This window comes from Gossypium raimondii, chromosome 7 (assembly GCF_025698545.1).
Source record: "Gossypium raimondii isolate GPD5lz chromosome 7, ASM2569854v1, whole genome shotgun sequence".
Lineage (NCBI taxonomy): Eukaryota > Viridiplantae > Streptophyta > Magnoliopsida > Malvales > Malvaceae > Gossypium > Gossypium raimondii.
Genome location: NC_068571.1, coordinates 2859974 through 2882070, shown reverse-complemented (window position 1 = coordinate 2882070; position 22097 = coordinate 2859974). Strand labels below are relative to the sequence as shown.

At 29.2% G+C, this 22097-nt stretch overlaps 1 protein-coding gene across 1 annotated transcript; it reads right to left on the bottom strand.

The window, feature by feature from the left end:
* Positions 1-6401: 6401 nt before the first annotated feature.
* On the bottom strand, positions 6402-7429 carry LOC105767949 (hypothetical protein). Its single transcript, XM_012587567.2, has one exon. It carries the CDS (start codon positions 7097-7099, stop codon positions 6659-6661), a length of 441 nt encoding a protein of 146 aa, XP_012443021.1. The 5' UTR covers positions 7100-7429; the 3' UTR covers positions 6402-6658.
* Between the last annotated feature and the right edge of the window lie 14668 nt (positions 7430-22097).

Sequence of the window (22097 nt, the reverse complement as noted above, 5' to 3'; positions counted from 1 at the left end):
AATCTATAAAGAATTTTTTAAATTTCGGTCAATATCGATTGTACTAATACCAATAGTGATAAAAACGATAAATTCACGAAATAATATTGACTACCTTTTATCTAAAGAGCTATTACATATATTTGGAATTATAGAGAAAAATTTAAAGATTATAATATACTTTAAATACTTGTACTTTACATATATTTAGAATTTAGTATCCTTGTTTTTATTTTCGAGGATTTAATCCTTTTAATTTTTTAATTTAAAAATTCAGGTCTAATTATTACATTGTTAAAATTCTTCCATTAAATTTTCTGGTGTAATATTTTGAAATTGGAAAAATACTCACTCGGTATACATGTAACAAAAAATGACATTTTAATGTACGTAAATTTAGCAATGAATTTTAGAGGTGTTAACAATTCTTAAAATTTCACATTAACATTTTAACTAGAATAAAATATTTAGATTAACTAATGACATTGTAAAAGTTGAGGTATTAAATTGTGTCAAAGTTAAAATATAAAGATTAAATTCAGAATTTAGCAAAGTATAGGATCAAAAGTGAAATTTAATCATTCTTAAATAATCTCAAAAGAAAGAAGTAGAAGGACTAAAACTAAAATTTAACCATTATATTATCATTTAAAAGATAATAAAGCAATAGACAGCTTTCACGTAAGGAAAGCCTTACGACTTTCTTTTTATATACAGTAGTATAGATTTTGTTTTCTTTAAAACATGAAATTCTCGTTTAAATTGTTGGTTTAAATATGTCAAAGGTCCTGTATTATTTTGAAATTTGAAATTTAGTCCCTATACTTTAATTTTGAGACATTGAGTCCTTGTTTTTTATTTTATTTAAATTTTTTATCCTTCCATTTAATTTTGTCGTTAAAGTTAACGATGACGAAGGTAAAATAAATTTTTAGCTCTCAACAGTTATAATTTTTATCAATTTGGTCCTTACCATTTAAAAGAACATAAAATTTTAAATTTTTAAAATTTATTTTTCATATGTTAAAAAAAATAAAAACTTTAAAAAATATTATAATTATTTAAAAATAAACTCTTTAAAATTCAATGAATAAAAAATAAAAATTATTTTTAAAATAAAAATTTCAAAATTCAATGTTATCTAAACTGGGCTAAATCAAGAACCTATTAGGGTAACAGTCCAATGAAAGGTGAAAAACCAGTTGACTTGCAAATCGGTACAAACTGGTTAAACCGAGCTAAAAATCAATTTAACATGTAGTTGAATCGATTTCGAACTAGCTTGACCAATTGGTTCCTAGAACAATCAATCTTACTGATTCAACGCAAATAAATTATTAAAAATATAAAATTGGTTTCATCTGGTTTTTTTAACCCGGTTCAACCAATCTGTATCAATTTGCAGGCCAACTAATTTTTTACCTGTCACTAGACCGATACTCCAATTGGTTCTTGATCTAATCAATTTTGTTTGGTTTAGTTAACATTGAATTTTTAAAAAATCTTTTTATTTGTTTTTTTAAGAATTTATTTTTCATATGTTTTATTTAAAAATATATATATAATTTTTAAATTTTGTGTTTTTTTTAACAAGAAAAAAATATAATTTTTATTTAAAAAAAAACATTACTTATTGTTAAAGGGAATGGGCCAATTTGACAAAAAATTGTAAATGTCGAGGGCTAAAAATTTTAAAAATTTAAAAACCAGTTGACCCATGAACCGATATGGACTGGTTGAACTAGTCTAAAAATCAGTTAAACTTTCAATTGAATCGATTTTTATAACTTTTTAATATTTTTATTTTTTAATAATTTATTTGTTTTGAACTGATCAGACTGGTCATTTAGGAAACCAATTGGTCAGGCCAGTTTAAAATCAGTTCAACTGATTTTTTAGTTCGGTTCAACCAACCCATATCAATTCGTTTGTCAACCGATATTTTATCTCTCACCAGACTAATGCCACAATCAATTTCTGGTTTAATTGGTGGGTCCCGTCTGATTTAGATAACATTGGTTTTAAAATTTGTTGTTTATGTTTTTAAAATCATTTTATTTTTTATTTTTAATTTTTTTAAAATTATATTCTTTTAAAGGGTGATCATCAAATTGTCAAAAAATATAAATGTTAGAGGGTTAAAAATTATTTTACCTTTAATATTATTAATTTTAAAAGCAAAATTTAAGAGAAAAATCAAGATTTTAAATCAAAATTAACAACTACGTACTCGTTGTGTTAACGTTAAAATAGAGGGTGACATTTAAACCCTAATTTCTTGTGAACAATAAATACCGTCTTGAATGTCAACTTATATCTTTGCCACAAAAAAACCAAAATCAGTTAAACATTAATAACCTTATTACGATAAATCAAAATTTAGCAAACCAGCTGTTATTTGGCATCTACAACAACGCAAATCTTAGTAAGCTAAATGAATTTTTCAGATCTGATACCGAATCTTAGCTATATTGTATCAATAAAGTTGAACTGTTCAGATCGAGCTTTTCAGGTCGACGATGGTACAGCCACCGTTGAAACCACCGGAGAAGGATATGAAAGAGAAAGAGGGGGGGGGGGATGGCGTAAAAAGGAAATTACGAATGAAAGTGAGGGAAAAGGACTATTTTATTTTTTTAGTGTTATTGGATTAGGGTTAGGGTTAGGTAAGACGTATAAGGAAAAGAGGGATTTTTCCTTTTTTTAGTTAAATTAATTAATGCAGTAATTAATAGTTTCTATATTTAAAAGTTTAATTAAATTGATTTCATTTATCCATTGCAGTGGAGATGGTCCATACAAATGGTAAATTTTAATTTTAATTTTTTATAATTTTAAAAATTTAAATTAATAATAGAATTATATTTTGACCCAATGATAAAATTTTGATTTAATTTTTAAAATTTATAAAGATATAGGTTATTAAAATTATGAAATTAAATTTTTATTATCTTAAAATATACAATTTATAATTTATAAAATTTTAAATTAGTAATGATAAAATTACACTTTAGCTCCTCAAAATGATAAAAATTTGATTTAAGCCTTTAAAATTATAAATATATAGGCTAGAAATTGCATTTTACTATCGTAAAGATATACAATTTAATTTCGCCTCCAAAACAAATTTAAGGCTCCGTGACAATGTTATGAAAAATCTTTTTTTTTATAAAATGCAATGAGATTTAAACTCAATATAATCTAATTGGTTAAATTATGTGATAAGTTTTTGTAATTTTCAAAATTAGGATTTAATCCTTTTATTTATATTTCATATAATTTAGTCCTTCTATTTTTAGATTTCAAAATTCAGATCCAACTATTAACACTAATTTTTTTTAAATTAAATCGCTATGGTATTTTTCAAATAAAAGAATACTCACTTAGTAGCCATGTAATTAAAAAATAACTTTGAAATTAACTTAAATTTAACAAAAGAAGTTAAAAATATTAACAATTAAACCTAAATTTTAAAATCTGAAAAGCAAAGAGGCTAAATTTCATGAAATAAAAGTACAGGAACTAAATTACCAAAATTTGAAAAGTACAGGGACTTGTGGCACATTTTAACCAATCTAATTTTAGCTATGACTTCTTTTTACTGTATCAGGTCATATTCGGGTCAGAGAATAGGTCCCACAGACATATGAGTGCCAAGCCGAGGAAGCCGGTCCATTTGCCTTTTTCGCTAAAGCCGCTGCATTTGCCTTGAAACTTCAGCAAAAATATATGTTCAGTCTTTTATTTGCATCGCATCCACTTTTTTATTTTAGTTTTTATTCGATTTAATAATGTTGATTAAAATAAAAAATAATTTAATTAAAATTTAATATTTTAGTAATTGATTTCTAAAACATGGTTGATAATCCACAATAAAAACTATTAGATAGAACCCCATGTGATGACCTGATAGTTAAGGGTATTCATCGTCCCAAGTATAGTCTAGGTTCGAGTCGCATTAGTCGCGTTGATTGTTCGGGCTGTGCCCTGTTATATGAAAAACGATAAATAGATAAGGATTAACCGATCACTTAATAGAGAATATAAGTTCAATTATCTTTTATTCTATTTTACATTTTTAAATTATATTATTATTTATCAAACAATCTAATTATATTTAGTATTTAAGTTTAAATAATATATCGAACAAATTTTACACTAAATATTTTAGTACTTATTGAGGTCCTAGTTGATTGCTCAGATGACAACACTTCGAAGACAAAACTTTTCTTAGATGACCCATAGCTTCAGTGATACCATATTTGTAAACAAGTTGCATATAAGATCAATGTTAGTGGTTCAAACTACGATGCACCCAAGAACCTCCATTATTATTCACATACTCAATATTAACAATTATCTTAAGTCTTGCATGTACCTATCTCCACTATTTGAGGCGTCCCTCCCCAAAACGTGAACCATACACGGCTCTCTGCAAAGGTCGGGGACAAAACCCTGACACAAGGACAATACATTCGATTGTTGAGGCCCGAATCGGTTGCCCAAAAGACGACACTTACAAGATTTTTTCCAAAGGAGTTGATAGTAAGTTAAATTATAAAACTCCAATATATCCTTAATTAATATTTAAAAATAAATGAAAATATTGTTATTTGATATATCAGTATTGAAAATTTTTAACTCTGCAATCAGGATCAAGAAATCGTCATATATTTTATTTATTTAGTATTTTAGTTTTTTAAATACTAATTAAACATACATGGTGATTTTCTTAACCCGATTTGTAGAGTTAAAAGAATGTAATACATAATTATGCATAAATAAAAGATAATTATTTAGAATCCATCACATATCTTTAATTGGTATTTTAAAATAAAAATTAAATAATAAATATAGAATGTATTTTGGAATTCATCAATTCAAAAGGTTAAGATTTGTAATTGCTTTATTTGGATAAATAATTGATTTAGTACTTGACAAATTATAAAATAAGAATAATTTTTTAAAATAAATAATATAAAAATATTCAATATATATAATTATATTTGAAAAATTATAAATTATAGATACTAGAATTAAATAAAAATGATTTTTGAAGTTTAAATTTTTTGTATGAACCATCGATATTAAATCAAATAACAATACGAGAAATCTTGAAACCACCTATTTAGATGGAATTTGGAAAGGAAATTGACTTATTAAAATCTCCTCTTGAAATTACTCACAATTTTGAAAATTTCCCATATATTCACTCGAACAGGTAAATTAATTTTAAAAATTTGAAAGCTTTGATACAAATGAAATATCTTCTACAAATTCCTCACCCAAACACATTTAAAGTTAAATATCTCCCCAATAAACTCATATTTATTTTTAAAATAAATTTATACTTTAAATTTTAAAATATAAATTATAAAAATTTCAATGAAATGTTTTTAAAAATTAATTAATCAAAAAATATATTTTTAAATATATTAATTGAGACAGAAAAAGTAGATAATGATTCTACTGTTTTTACTTAATTGTTCTCTGGTTGATTGATTCATAAAGAGGAGAAAAAGAAACATTTAAATTCAAATTCAAACTTTAGAGGTTTCATCATGAAGTCATAGCTGGTGTATGCACTATGCAGGCCATATGTGCCCAAGGTACACAGATTCAGTCAGGATAAAACAAACAAATAAATCATAAATTCTTTTTATAAAACCGATATTTAATCGATTTTTATAGAGCGGTGATTAAAATTTTTCAGATCCAACTTAATATAAATTCAAATTGTTATTATTATAAATAGATTATTCTAGTAATGTAGAATCAAACTATTACAATATAAACGGATTAAAAATTATTCCGATTAAAGCTTAGTTTAGAAATACTTTTTATAAAAAGAAGTTGAAAAAAATACTTTTGAGTCAATTTTTGAGAGGAACACTTTTTCTCTAAAAAGAATTTTGTTTAGGAATGTTTTTATCTCGGAATATAAAATTAGTATCCAAACTTATTTATTTCTCTCTGATTTGTACTTATGATTTTTTTTTCTCAGACCGTACTGGCCAATCGCACTCTGACACCCTCTTATACTTTTTCCTCTTTCCTTTGTTCGGGTATCAAAATTTGAGAGAAATTTCTTTTTTCTAAAAGCCAGTTTATTTAAGAATATTTTTGAAAGCCTAAAACTAAAAAATTAGGATTAACTGAATTAAAATTTTACTTATAAAATCGAATTAAAATTTTACTTATAAAATCGAATTAAAAGTGGGTAAATTTAAAGACATTCTATTTTTGCAATTTGGGATGTTTTTGAATAATTATTCAAATTTGGACTAATTTGGATTGAAAAGCTAATATTAGAAATAAACAAATAATATACCATATAAATCAATAATTCAGATTCAAATATTTCAAAAATAATAACGCTATGATCCCTAATGCTTACCGCTTCACACTCTCCTTCATCAAAGTATCAAGGACTGAGATTGATCTGTTCTTTCATTTGCATTATTGATTCAGAATATAAAGGAACATCAAATGTACATGCATACATTCAACAGAAAAAAAACTATAGAGCTATGCTTATGGCTATGTATTCCACAGACAACTTCTCCAGTATGAACAATGACGGAGAAGAAAATAAAACTGCTCCAAAAAAATTTTTAAATCTCGTTTTTGAAAACGATGTCCAATGAGGTGTCTCCACGTATGAGGGGGGAACACAGCCTTACATCTCTAAGAAACGAGAGAGCTGGGTCGGGTTGACGATGCCCGGCAAGTGGGCCCCATCGGTCTTCAGCAAACTTGCCACTTCTACGTACCTTTGATGCTTCTTCGGCTTCGGCTCGGCGTCGCCTGCTGCGGATCTGTCGTTCGGCTCGGCTTTTTCTCTGATTCCCTTACTGGATTCAGCGGGAGATTGTTGAGGTCGGGTCGGGTCCCACGGCTGGCCGAAGAGCGTCCCGTTAGTGAGGAACTCGTGGGCCAGGTATCCCGCTAGGAGGTGGTTGGAGAGAAGCGGGGGAGGAGCGGTCGGCATGGGTGGTTTCGAGGACGGAGGAAGAGAGGTTTGGGGTTTGAGGTCAAAACCGTCTCTCTCTTTTCGTTTGTTGTTGGGCATGGAATCGGGCACCCGACGGGGAGGGAGACGCATCGTTTTGGTGTTCATTGTTGCGCCTTATTTGGAGCATGCCACGTCACCACCAAATAATCTACTACAAATATATAAATAAATACATAAAACAGGGGCACCGTATTTTCCACTAGCCTTCTTTTAAAGAAAACGGGGTTATACTTGTTTGAGTAAAATAATAAGCGGGAAAATTGGTGAAGGGTAAAAAGGTAAAACAATAAATAAAAATAAAAATTGAAGAATCAGATTCCGATGGACCAGTGGCCGGAATCTGGGTTTGTAAAATTAAGATTGTCGGAATTTATGAGTTCGAAATGATAAAAAGAATAGAAGGGAGAATGAGGTGAGGAAAATAAAGTGGAGTAGGGGAGCATTAATTGATGGCGGGTTTGTATGTATTTATAGAGAAAGAGATTAACCATTAGCCTTAGAGATTAAGGGAAATTACTAAGATTGCCACGGAGATATTGAATGACTAAACAACAACACCTTAACTGTCACCAAGTAGTCAAATTCTTGGAAAAACAAATAAGTGTGCAACAAATATTATTTTTGTTAATTTTTTAAATTATTATTGTTAGAGTTTGTGTTATTTGAATTTCGTCACTTGTTAAAAAAATAAATATAGGGGTAAAATAAGATCTCCATTAAGCATAATCATTCCTGCAGTACTCACCATACCACACAAGCTAAGTTCATATAAACCTATACTTCTACTATTTGACTTTGATTAGAATAGAGTTATATAGTTGAAACTCCTCTTGTATAATTCATTTTTTAACATTAGTGAATTTTTTCTCCTCTACCCGTGGTTTTTTTCTAAAAGGGTTTTCACGCAAGATCTGTGTGTTCTTATTTTTCTTTTCTTATTACTTTACGATTGTTCTACCCTCATTATTGACGTTTATTATAACAATTATTCAATTGACTTGGGTTTTGATTATTATTTAATTATAAAATAATTAATTCATTAAATTATTTCATGTCAAATCAATTACCATTATTTAGAATGTTCTAATAGAAAATAAATTGATTAAAACGAGAATTGAAATAGATAAAAGGAAAAATCATTTCGGAGTTAATGTATACAATTAAATTAAGGATAAACAATTAAATAGTCACTTTTATTTCTCTTGGATTATATTTTAGTCACTTATGTTTGAAATATTACGTTTTAGTCACTTACGTTATCGTGTTATAATATTTTAGTCATTGAGCGTTAATTGTCGTTACTAGTGTAACGGTAAATTGATGTGGCACATTAAATCATCATTCCAAATAAAAATTTTAGGTTAAATTATACAACCGATCCCTATATTTTTTTCATTTTGAGCAATTTAATTTTTTCTTTTACGTTAAAAGAGATAGAGAAAGGAATAAAATAAATGGATAAGCAAAAGATAATGGAAAATAAAGAAGAAAAAAGAAAAGTTAAAAGAACATAAAAGAAAAAAATTGCTCAAAATGAAAAACATATGGGGCCTAATTGTATAATTTAACCTAAAATTTTTGTTTGAAATGATGATTTAACGTGCCGCGTCAACTTACAGTTACACCATTAACGACAATTAATGGCTCAGTGATTAAAATGTTACAACATGTTAATGTAAGTGACTAAAACGTAACATTTTGAACATAAGTGACTAAAATGTTGCCTGAGAAAAACAAAAGTGACTATTTTGATAATTTACCCTTAAATTAAAATTTAAATAGTTAACATGTTTTTGCATAAAAAAAATTAAAAAAAAAGTTAAAGTGAAGGCAAACATAATAGATAATTATACATAATTACCATTAATAATATTTTAAAAATTGAACCAATATAACATTCTACTCCTTTTTTAAGGATAATTACTTGATACACTTGTGGCGGAAAGTTTTTATTCTATAAGCGAGGTTGAGATTTTGGCACATGTCTTTAATAAATAAATAAGACATATAGCAAAATCTCAACTCCGATCGTGGAATAAAAATTTTCTCCACTGTGTACTAAATTAAATTAAATATAAATATATGTATGTATTTTTAGAGATAGCTTTTTAAGAGAAAGTTAGTTAAAATAACTAAATTATTATTTATTTTTAAAAGGGATTTTTTAACGTAAAAAACACCTTTATTTTAATAAACATGATAAATAAAATATTAAAAGGCATAATTATCTCTTTTGATTTTATAATTTTTTTTTTTTTTGTTTTCTATTATTGTCTTATCCAAGTATCCAACTCAAACAACCCTATCATAATAAACACAATTAAAAAATTTCTAGATAATGTATTTCAGCTAAGAAATGCAAAACATGTTGGTAGCGTGATTCCATGCGGAATATTACTATGCACTGACTCGGTAAAATAATTATCGGATCGAGTTCGAATTTTTTTATCATGGACCATTGACTTTATGTATAGGTGTTTATGAATCGAGTCGTGTTTAAGCATGATATTAACATAATATATTATTGTCCAAGCCCAATTTGGCACGAAATATGGATTTAAATTGTTATCCAAACCCACTTATATTTACAAAAGACTAACCCAAGTCTAATTTAGGTCCGTCCATATTATTTTCAAAATTTTAATAATATTTAATAATTTTATACATTTTTATTTATTAAAATTTTTATATAGTCATCTTAACATTATTTTAATGTTTACATTAGAATAATATTTTATATTTAGTATAAGTTTATTTTTTAATGTGCTCTAAATTACATAATATATAAAAAATAACATAATATAAAGTATTATAAACTTAAAAATGGTCGGGTCGGGCCTGGCTCGGGTCTTGAATGTTCAATTCTGAACTTGACTCATATTTTAAACGGGAGGTTTTTTTTTTTTTTGCATAAGCCCATTTTTTGGGCCTAATGTTTTTACCCAAACATTCTCAAATTTCCAGCTGGCCTTTAGACACGGACGAATAACCCAACCCATAAACAGGTTTAGCTCAATGAGATAACCCATTTAAAGACATCACTAGATTTTTCGATTAATTTTCTATCAAAATCAAATTACAAATATATATATATATATATATATTAATTTTGTTTCTCCTTAATTTTTTATAAAAATGTGTGTCTGTTTATAATTTAATTTTATTTAAAATCCATATTCTATAGTCTATATAAAAGCATGAGTTTAGAAAAATATTTTAATTGAAGAGAATATTCTTTATTTTTCATTATATTACTAAATTTACATTTAAAAATAATTATAATATTTAATTCGAATTACTAGTTAAAAATTTGAAATGGAATAGAAGTTGTGATAATTATACATTTAAAAATAATTATAGTTTAATAGAAGTTGTAGTAATTACACATTTAAAAACAATTTAAACTTATATTATAATTATTAATTTAAAATATAATTCTAATTTTAAAATAGAGTTATTGCTTGAATATAAATCTAAGTATAAAATATAGGGAAAAAGGTTGGGATAATTATAATTATAATTTACCATTATTAGTTAAAAGATTTGGAAGTAAACAAAAGTTTTGCTAATTTTATTTTGGCATAATGATAATTTGGCCCTCTACATTTAAAATTTCTGTCAATTTGGTCATTATTTTTTTTAGTTAAATTTTGTGCTCAACCTTAAAAAAAGAGTCAAATCATTTTTTTAACAAAAATGCTAACAAAAATATTAAAATTTTAACGTTATTGGCATGACAATCTGCGTGGCAACCTACTCGTACTTCATGCTAACATGACACTGTTTGTTATATATGCCATATCAACAAATAATTTGTTATATATTCCACATCAACAAATAATTTTAAAAAATAATATATATATAAATAGTTCATAAAAATTTAAAAAAAAAAACATGGAATGCACTTGGATTGTCATGCAGGCTACAATGTTTAAAAATTTAACATTCACTACAGCAAAACAGGTTTTTAGCGGCATTTGTACAAAAAATGCCGCAATAAATCGAGCATTAGCGGCGCTTTTTAACCAACGCCGCTAAAGATCAAGCAATAGCGGCGTTTAGTGTAAAACGCAGCTATATATCAAGTATTAGCGGCGTTTTTTGGAAAACGCTGCAAAAAAGTTGAGTAAAACGACGCGTTTTATTTTTGAGCTTTAGTGGCATTAACGACGCTTTTTAACAAACGCCGCAATAGATCAAGAATTAGCGGCGCTTTTTTAGAATCGCCGCTAAAGATCAAGTATTGGCGGCGCTTTTTGAAACATGCCGCTAAAGATCAAGAAATAGTGGCGCATTTTTAGAAATGTCGTTATAGATGAAACAGTAGCGGCGTTTTTTGAGAAAACACCGTAAAAACGTTAAACAAACGACATCGTTTTCTTTTTAAGTTTTAGTGGCGTTAGCGGCGCTTCTTAACAAACGCCGCAAAAGATCGAGAATTAGCGGCGCCTTTCTAGAAACGTCGCTAAAGATCAAGCAATAGCGGCATTTTACAGTAAGCGCCGCTATAGATCAAGCATTAGCGGCTCTTGTTGGAAAGTGCCACAAAAAAGTTGAGCAAAACGACGTCACTTTCTTTCTGAGCTTTAGTGGCATTAGCGGCGCTTTTTAACAAACGCAGCAATAGGTCGAGAATTAGCGGCGCTTTTGGAGAAACACCACTAAAGATCAAGAAATAGCGGCGCTTTCTGTAAAACACCGTAAAAAAGTTGAGCAAAATAGAATCATTGAGCTTTATTTTAGGGTTTGTGATTTAGGATTTAGGGTTTAAGGTTTAGGGTTTTATGATTTATGATTAGGGTTTAGAGTTTAAAGTTTAGGATTTAGGGTTTAGTATTCAAGATTCTTTTTTAATTACTTTTGTCTATTGTAATATATATTTTTAGGGTTTAGGGTGTAGGTCTATGGTTTGGGGTTCAAGGTTTAGGGTTTATGATTTAGTGTTAAGAGTTTAGTGTTTACAGATTTAATCCTTATAAAATCATGAGCACTTCGTACAGTACTTGGCCTGTAGTGCTTGTTCTTTAGAATTTGCCTCCATGGATTTGCATGAAGCAATCTTCCTTTATCTTATCTATGATTATCCTTGGAGAGAAAGGTCCCGAAAATGATATTGACATCTATTTGTAGCCACTTATTGAAGAGTTAAAACAATTATGGGCGGGTGTTGAGACATATGATGTATTGAGAAAGGAGAACTTTAATTTACGTGTAGCTTTTTTGTAGACTATTAATGACTTTCTGACTTATGCCAATTTATCTGGTTGGAGTACCAAGGGACGTTATGCTTGTCCTTATTGTGCTGCGCAAACTTGTTCGAAATGGTTATATAATGGGAAGAATTTCTCTTATATGGGGCATCGTCGGTGGTTACCGGGAAATCATAGATTTAGATTTCAGAGTACTCTATTTGACGGTACTGAAGAGTTTAGAGAAGCTCCTTCACAGACAATTGGATCTGAAATCTTATTCATGTTGAAAGATATGAATTTCAGTTATGAAAAGATGAATCAATCGCCCAACACGCAAACAAATAGAAGATCGAGGGATGAAATTTTATTTTTTTTGAGTTGTCTTATAGGGAGCATCACATTTTACGACACAATCTTGATGTAATGCGTATTGAGAAAAATGTTCGCGAGAACATCATTGGGACAATTTTGAATGTTGATTAAAAATCGAAAGACAATCTTCAGAGTCGACTTGATTTAGTTCACATGGGAATTCGGCGTGATCTTCATCCCTAAGTACTTCCGAATGAGAAATATCTATTGCCGCCTTCTATTTTTTCAATGTCGAAGAAAGAGAAAGAAGTGTTCTATATGGTGTTGAAGGATATAAAGGTTCCAGATGCGTATGCATAAAATATATCTCGATGTGTGAGTCTTAATGATCGAAGACTATATTCCTTAAAATCACATGATTATCACATTGATGCAAGATTTATTGCCAGTTGCTTTATGGTGTTCTATGTCAAAAAAGGTGACGTCTTGTATAATTGAACTATCCAATATAATGAAAGCCATTTGTGACAAAGTTTTGAATGTTGAAGAACTTGAGAAAGTACAAGATCGAGCCGCTTTGACTTTGTGCAATTTGGAGAAGATCTTCCCACCTTCATTCTTCACTATTATGGTACACTTGCTAATCCATCTCCCTCATGAAGCAATACTTGGTGGACCCGTTTTCTATCGATGGATGTATCCTATAGAAAGATGCTAATTTATTTGTAAATTATTCATTCATTCACCTCTATGCCTTTAGTTACAACTTTTGATAATGTTGTATATCGTGTTTAGGTTTCTATCCAAATTGAAGTATTATTGTCGTAATAAGCGTTATCCAGAAGGATCAATTGCTGAAGGTTACTTGGCAGAGGAGTGTATGACTTTCTGTTCTAGATATTTGGAAGATGTTGAAACAAGACTGAACAGACCAAGTAGAAATGCTGGGCTCAATGATCATAACTTGGTCGAAACTTATTTATTTCAAAGTTAAGGAGAACCAATCGGCAAAGTTGAAATCACAGAATTAGATTATAGATCATGGGTTCAAGCACGTCGATATGTTATTTTTCACCACGATTCAATGGAACCATTACGCAAGTAAGTTCTAGAATTTGAAAAATATTTATCTTATTAATTTGTTTATCTTCTAACAAAGTAAACCTCTTTTTAACATAGTGAGTACAAACAAATCTTGAGATCTTGTTCACGCTCCCGAAGATTACAACATCGAGAGATTAATAAGTTATTCACAGAATCTTTTCATGAATGGTTAAGCCAAACGGTAAGCAATTAAAGCTTTCACTGACAAATAATAATGTTTTCTCATAACATTTATAATTACTCAATTTACTTTCGATTCAATAGGTTTGGAGTGGGAAGGATGTCAATGACGAAGTTAAATGGCTTTCCCAAGGTCTGAATAGAGTAGTAAAAAGATATAGTGCATTTCTCATCAATGGATTCAGATTTCATACGAAATATCGCAAGAGATTGAAAAGAACTCAAAATTGTGGAATAGTTGTTAATTCTTCAATTACAAGTTATGCTAGTGCTAGGGACAATAATCCTGTTGAGGGAAATGTGGAGTATTACGAACTTCTTACTGACATTATTAAGTTGGATTACTATGGCAAATGGAAAGTTGTCTTATTTCGATGTGATTGGGCTGATGTTAATACTACTCATGGAATTAAACAATATCAATTTGGTTTTGCAATGGTGAACTTCTCTCGATTGATTCACATTGGACAACAATTGATAGATGAGCCGTATGTATTTTCTTCTCAAGTGAAACAAGTTTTTTACTCGAAAGATCCAACTGATGAGGGTTGGTACGTTGTACTCCGTAATATCCCTAGAGACTTGTTTAACATGGGCAATGGAAGTAGAGATGACATCGATGAAAGATCAGAAACTTTGCCTTTTCCAGAAGAAAACTTAAATGAAAATATCCCTAGTACTAGTACACAATTTCAATGGGTTCGCCAGGATGTTGATGAAGATATTTACGAATTATGATGTAGTAAGATTTTACAATTTTTTAATTATATGTAATATCATAATTTAAATCTTGGTCTTATTAAATATTTCAACTATTTTATATGTACTATTATTGTTGTAATTAGTTACTAAAATTTCAACTATTTTATGTGTATTGCAGATAAAATTCCTAGAAGAAGATTGTGATATCTAAGTATTGTTCAAAATACTCCAAATTCGAAAGAAACAAATAGTGAACAACAGACTGCTATTGGATCTTCGAATGTTCCGAATACACCTGACGAACCTGCAGAAATTCAAAGTAAAGTTAAATTTAATTTACATGCGTGTTGACTTTTATTATTGATTTTTTTTTTCAAATTCTTATATTATAATATACCATTTTTCAACTGAAAGTGATGGGACGCGCAGAGGTCGAGGACATACGCTACTTAAAGATTTATACGAGTTAAATATTGTCGAGTGTGTCAAAGTATCTAGAAACAATATTGGTCAGCCTGTTGGATTAGAAGCTCTACTTTTAGTAGGACATTTGGGCATTATAGCACGAAATGCCAATATGTTGCCTATCAACTATGAGTCATGGCATCAAATGCCTGATAGTAACAAAAATCAAGCTCTCGAAAATATTACGGTAACAAAACGTGAATGTAATTTATAATACTTTGGTTTAAGTTTCATTTATATTTACTTTCTAAACTTGTGTTTTTTGTAAGAGAGGTTTGTTTTAGAGGTCTCGGATAATTATGTCAAGAAGGCATTGGAAAAAAGATGGAGAGACTATAAAAGTACTTTAAAGAAAGAATATTTTAAGACAAAAATAACCCTCGAAGAAAAATTGCGAAATGTCCAGCCGGGAATACTGAGGTACCAATGGGAAGATGCGGTTAGATTTTGGAATTCAAAGAAAGGATAGGTATTACGTACTTCCAAACTCTTATAATTATTTCGGTTTATAGTATTTACTATATACGTAATAATAATTTCATAATGTAGGATCGTGAACGAGTTGGAACAAGCAGCAGGCAAAAATAGAAACTCACTCACACAGCTGGGTCGAAAAGTTTTGCTTGTGTAGCTGAGGCCGAGGTATTTTGAATTTATTAATAGTGTCAAATATTTATTACTTCCTATTAAATAATATTTTTACTACTGTATTGTAGGAACTATCGTCTGGTCAAAAAGTTGGACACCTTCAGCTTTTTGACATTACACATAGGAAGAAAGATGGATCTCCTATGACTTCTGAAGCTGCAGAAATTATGGTATGTTTACTTAATAAAATTTGAATTATTTTAAATATTTATAGTGTTTAATTATAATGGTTTAATTCTTTGTTTGTAATGCAAATAATGTTAAGTTATGTTGCATTTGTTTTTTTAATATATATTGTGTTTCTAACTCTTTGATTTATTAGGAGAAACTAAAGGATAAAAAGGCGGAGTATGAAGCGATTGCTTCGAGTGATAGTTCTGTTCATCTTGACGACATTGATAACCGGATTATTACTGAAGTTTTGTGTCCTGAAAGGTATGGTCGGGTTTGATTTCAAGGATCTTTTGTTAACCCAACCCAATATTTTAGATCCAGCTCACAGCAATACATGCCTTCGGGGAGTCAGGGTCAAGCTGAAGTTTAGATGTTAAGAGACCAGATGACACAGATACAAGCGAGCACAGATGAACGAATTGCTCAACTTAAAGCGAAAGCTGAAAGAAAATATGAAGAACTCTAGCTACAACTTAAAGCGGAGGCAACAATGAGGGAAGCAGAACAGAGCAAAAAGTACGACGCACTCTAGCTACAACTTCAGAATATGATGAAGATGTTTCAGCAGTCGCAAAATCCGCCATCTTAGACTATTGTATGAATATTTTTAACATTTTAACTTTTAACATTATTGTAAGAATAATTTGAATTATACTTCATTTATCAATTTATATCATATATCATTCGTTGAATTTGAAGTATCATTTAAATTTGTTGTTTTTGGTTGGATTCCATGCTACAGGAAGAGTTGCATATGGATGAAAATTGGATGCTAAAAATCTGCCAAAGTTAGTTGCATTTTTTTGTAAAACGCCGCTAAAGAATGGTACTTTTAGTGGCATTTGCGAAAAAAGTACCCTAAAGGTCATGTTCTTTAGTGGCGATTGTGATAAAAGCGCCGCTAAAGGTCATGTTCTTTAGCGGCGTTTGTGATAAGAGCCCCGTTAAAGAACATGGCCTTTAGCGGCGCTTCTCTTTGAACGCCGCTAAAGGTCATGATCTTTAGCGGTGTTTGTGATAAAAGCGCCGCTAAATGTCATGTTCTTTAGCGGCGTTTATGTGAAAGAAATGCCGCCAAAATTAGCGACATTGTCTACAGCGGCATTTTTTGCGGCGCTTGTACTTTTAGCGGTGCTAAAAAGCACTGCTATAGGCCTAAAAAAACGCCGCTAAAAGCCTGTTTTGTTGTAGTGATTTTAGTTAGTTTTGAGTTAAAAAATAGCAAATTGATGCTTTTTAAAAAGATGATGGTTAAATTTGACTCTTTTTAAAAGGTTGAGGACCAAATTTAGCTTAAAAAAAGAATAAGGGTCAATTTGACAAAAGATGTGAGTGTTAAGGGCTAAATTTATCATTATGCCATTTATTTTAAAAAAAGTTGTGCTAATTTTGTTTTGTAAAATAAAATTATTATTTTAATAGAATTGTAAGCATATTAATTATAAATTAATTAATATTAAGTTTATTTGTGTTAATCAACTATTATTTTCAATAATGTTAATTTGCATTAATTAAATAAAGTAAAACTCTATTGTATGTTGAATATGTTAAAAATGTTTTAATTATTATTTGAAAATTTTTATTATAATATTTGAATTAACAAGTCAATATATTTTAATTATATTCGTAATTCAAACAAGAAATAATATTTTATGCTAATTATGCTGTTAAAAATATAATATTTAAAAACTAATTAAATATTAAACACGTAAAATCACATGCGTTGCATGTGTCACTGAAATTAGAATATATAGAAGCATGAGTTTGGAGAAACTTTTGAATTGATTAGAATACTCTCTTTTTTCATCACAATACTAAATTAATTTTAAAAAATTTATAATTTAATTTAGAGCTATTAGTTAAAAAGATTTATGTTAATTTTAAATTTGAGTTATTACCGAATAAAAATTTAAGTATAAAATATAGCAAAAAATTGTGCTAATTATAATTATAGTTATAATTTAATTTATAGTTGTTAGTTAAAATTTTGACATAAAAAGTTGTGTTTATTTTATTTTTAAAATGTGCTAATTTTATAGAGGTATAATAGAGTTATGGCTTGAAATAGAACTCTAAACATATTAATTATCACTTAATTAATATTATAGTTATATATCAATCAAAATTTAAGTTTAAGTTTATAAATAGATTTAGTAGTTACTCATATTCGATTAAGTAACATACAAGAAAAATTACCGGTGAAAAATAGAGATTGTTAGCATTAATAAGTTAGAATTATATTAAAAAATAAAGAATTAAATCAATGGTTCTTTGAAAAGGCAATACCAGATTATATTCAAACAACAATGACATTGAAAAGTGATCAAAGATTATTTTAATTAATAATGAAGTAATATAATATTTTGATATTATTTTTTAAATCTTTTATATAAATTTTTATATTGTTTGAAACATGAATGCTTAAAACTGTTTTTTTATTATTTATTTTTTATTTATTTGGTTCAAGTGAAAAATGTTACAAACAGTTCGCTCCACCAAATTTAATTCAGTGCGGTGGAGCATGATCTTTAATTCAAAAACTAGCAGCAAACAGTTCACTCTGTCGTAGTTTCTGCATCCAATAGAGCAGCGTAATTAAAACCTTACAAACAAGTGATGTCATGATTTAAGGGAAGAAATAGAGGAAAATGGTATGAAATCAACTTGGAAGCTAATGAACAAATCTTGCAAAGATGAGATCCACACCAAGGGGAACTCCAAGCTTGTAAAGATGAGAATAAAAAAGACATCCAAAGCACTCGACATTAGCTCGATACTTATTTTTCTCTCTAGATTATTTCTTTTTACTTTTTGCAAATGCAAGTTTGTCACACCTCGAAAAATAGGGGGTTAGCTGAAATAATTAGATAAGAAATAAGACATAGGTTGAATGGTTAATTGATAGTGCATCCATCTTAGAATTTCTAGGTTCAAACCTTATTCCTCCCATTTCTCTTTCTTTATTTCCAGCTGTTAAAGTATGCCTAAAGATCAATCATGAGATGGTTGTAATAACATACTTGATTTATCATGTTTATTAATATAAGGCGTTACCATTATTATTTCAGTTTCTTTTCTGTGTGTATAAATAAACTGTTTTATAATAATGTCCTAAGAATAATATGATTATTCTTAAAAGATCCTTAGTCAAGTATTATTGTTGGATAGGACAACGATAATGCATTAAGACTAACATGTAGTTGATTGATGATAAAGAGTTGTCATTGATATGGAATGTCAGAATCGATACATGAATATGTGTGTTAGAGAACAACATATTGGACTGACCCATTATGAGTATGTTTCTTGGATTATTATGTAATTGTCACGACATTACTCATAGTGATTAATATGTATATGATCCTCAGACTTGAGATCATCATAATCCCAACATCGTGAGTAGTATATTTTGATACAGTCAAACGTACACCATAACTGATTGTTCTATAAAGGCTGATGTTGGATATACCACAATCGATGTAAAGGGATATGGTTGGTCGATATAGAATAAGTCCCTCCTACATAATGGTAGTAATATCTTAGGCCACTTGATTAAGTGAGACTAGAAATGCATGGCCATGCTCAAATAAGTTGATATGAGATGTCATACTTATTTGTATATCATAGTCTGCTTAAGATATCAAGGAATATGGAATGGACTATGCAAGTGTGACTATTCCATGACTTGTGTCCAATCCAGAGACAAAAGGACTTAATGATTATTGCTTAAAAGGTTAATCATAAAAATGTTATGTCGAATCATGATCTCTTGTGACTTAGGTAGCAATGATGCATTGCTAGATGCCACTCATTGTTTGTAACATTGGAATCATTCTAGTATTACTGCTAACATTACAGGAACCTACAGGGTCACACCCTATAGTTGAAATGAATGGAATAAACCATAGTTGATATTGTTTTTGGGGTAGCTTGAATTAAATTAATTATAGAATTAATTTAATTCGGTAATCAAATTTCCAACACATTATGTACAAGGTTGTTGTACGCATAATGAGGACATGAATTTGGTTAGCATATGAATTCAAATAAATATATAGTTTACCGAAATTATATTATAATTAATGTAATTATAATTTTCAGTTTAAAATATTATTATATTTATTTAATTCCTAAAAACCCTAAAATAAAAAGATATATATGAATCCCGTTTGTCTTTGTTTTGGGTCTAGCAGCCGTCAAAGAAAAATCACTCTTAAAAACTATTTTGGGGATTTCTGATTTCTTTCGTTCGTAGTCAACTGGGTGGATTACGTAAAGGTCGGGGTCTCGATAGATTACGGCTTGGTTCGACTGTAGATCTGACTACACGTTGTTGAGACGTTGCTGTCTACTCAGAATAAACATTCAGTTATTTCGTAACCTTTATCACCCCGATTCGTTCTTCACACATGGATCTTTGGTTAGGATCGCCAGATTTTATTTTTTTCGCTGCGCCATAGGGGTGCCGGCGACCCAACATCAGCAACCTAGGATAAAAACCACACTAAAATAAATACTATTGGGGGATAAAAACTAAATAAGAAATAGACTTAGGCCTAATGGTTAGCACATTAGATCCCTTGGAGGTCTTAGGTTTGAGTCCCTCCTTCCTCTTTTGTTTTTATTTAATTTCGACTGTAACACCCTAAAACATAAGTTTGATTAAGCAACAAAATTAAGTACCAAATGGGCAACAACCTAATGATTAAGCTTTAGTCTCTCCCCCTTGCTTACCCAAGCGCCTTCCTCCCTTGTGACACCCCAAAACATAAGTTCGGTTAAGCGACAAAATTAAGTAAGAAATGGGCAACAACCTAATGATTAAGCGTTAATCTCTCCCTCTTGCTTACCCAAGTTCGAGCCCCCTCATTCCCCTTTTAATTTTGAGATTTCGGCAAACACAAAATGTATATTGTTGGGAATAAAAATTAGAGAAGAAATGGGCAATAGCCCAATGGCTAAGAGATAGCCTTCCTCCATTGTGTTCCTAAGTTTAAATCACACCCTTCCTTTCCATATTCTTTTGAAATTTGGTCAGCTTTAGGAAAATCACAAGTGATGCCCCTAAGGTTTACAAACCTAGGAATTGATCCAATTATTTCCTAATTAGAATCCATTTCTTGCCATTGTGTGTTCTTTTACAAGTGAATCGGGACAAATTAAGGCTACATGGGCGTGTGGACCACACGACCATATACCTTTGAAACCTTAGGATAGTTCGAATCTCACATGACTGGAAAACCTCCACATGGCCTGCCACATGACCATGTCTTCCCTATAAGTTAATTTTTGCAAATGTCACACGACCACAGTCTATTACATGATCGCATAACCCTTCCACACGACCGTGTGACTCCAAATTTACAGTTTTGTCCATAATTTTAGCAAAAATCCTTTTATATGATAACTTATCCCTCACACAAGAATCAATGTAGGGCTAATTTGGCAATGCTTTTAAAAAGTACTGTGGAAAAGTGCTTTTGATAAGTGTTTTTGAAAAGTTTGATTTTAAATTTGAGTGTTTAGCATTACTGTCAAAAAGTGCTTTTGAGAAATAAAATGTCCATTTTAGACATGTTATTATCAAGTAACAAAAATGTATTTAAATAATATTTAAATTAGTTAATATTATTATATTTTAGTAAGAATATAAAAAATTTATTATAATTTGTTGTTAATATTTTAATATATGAAATATAAATTTTAAATATTTTTAAGCAATAAATATTAATTATTTATAAAATTTAATTAGAATATATAAATTATATTTTAAATATTTAAATATAACCATTAAATATTTGTACTTAGTATTTTAAAAAATATTTTTTTATTTTTAATTAATGATTTTAACATATTTATAATTAAGTACCAAGAAAAAAAAGTAATATATTATTAAAAGGATAAAAAAGTAATTAAGTACCAAAAGTACTTTTGGGAGAGGAAAAGTTAAAATTTTTAGCTTCACCCTTTGAAAGGCTAAAAATTTTTTGAAAAGCTAAAAATTTCAGCTAAAGCTAAAAATTTCAGCTAAAAGTAACTTATTTTTCTTTTAAAAGTACTTTTGAAATCGGATGTGCTTTTTCTAAGCAATGAATAAATGTCCATACTCAATAACTGTAAAAATCCAGCACTAAAATAATGAAAAAACATCACACGTGGCGTAAAATTGGCTACGCCAGACCACCGTCGTTAAGGTGAACTGCCAGAATCCCCATTTCCGACTATGCTAAGCTACGTTATTTGATTCTACGTTTTGATTTTGATTAATCGATATTTTCTCTTTAAATTTTTTGTAATTTTAATCCAAATCTTCTCCCTCATTTAGT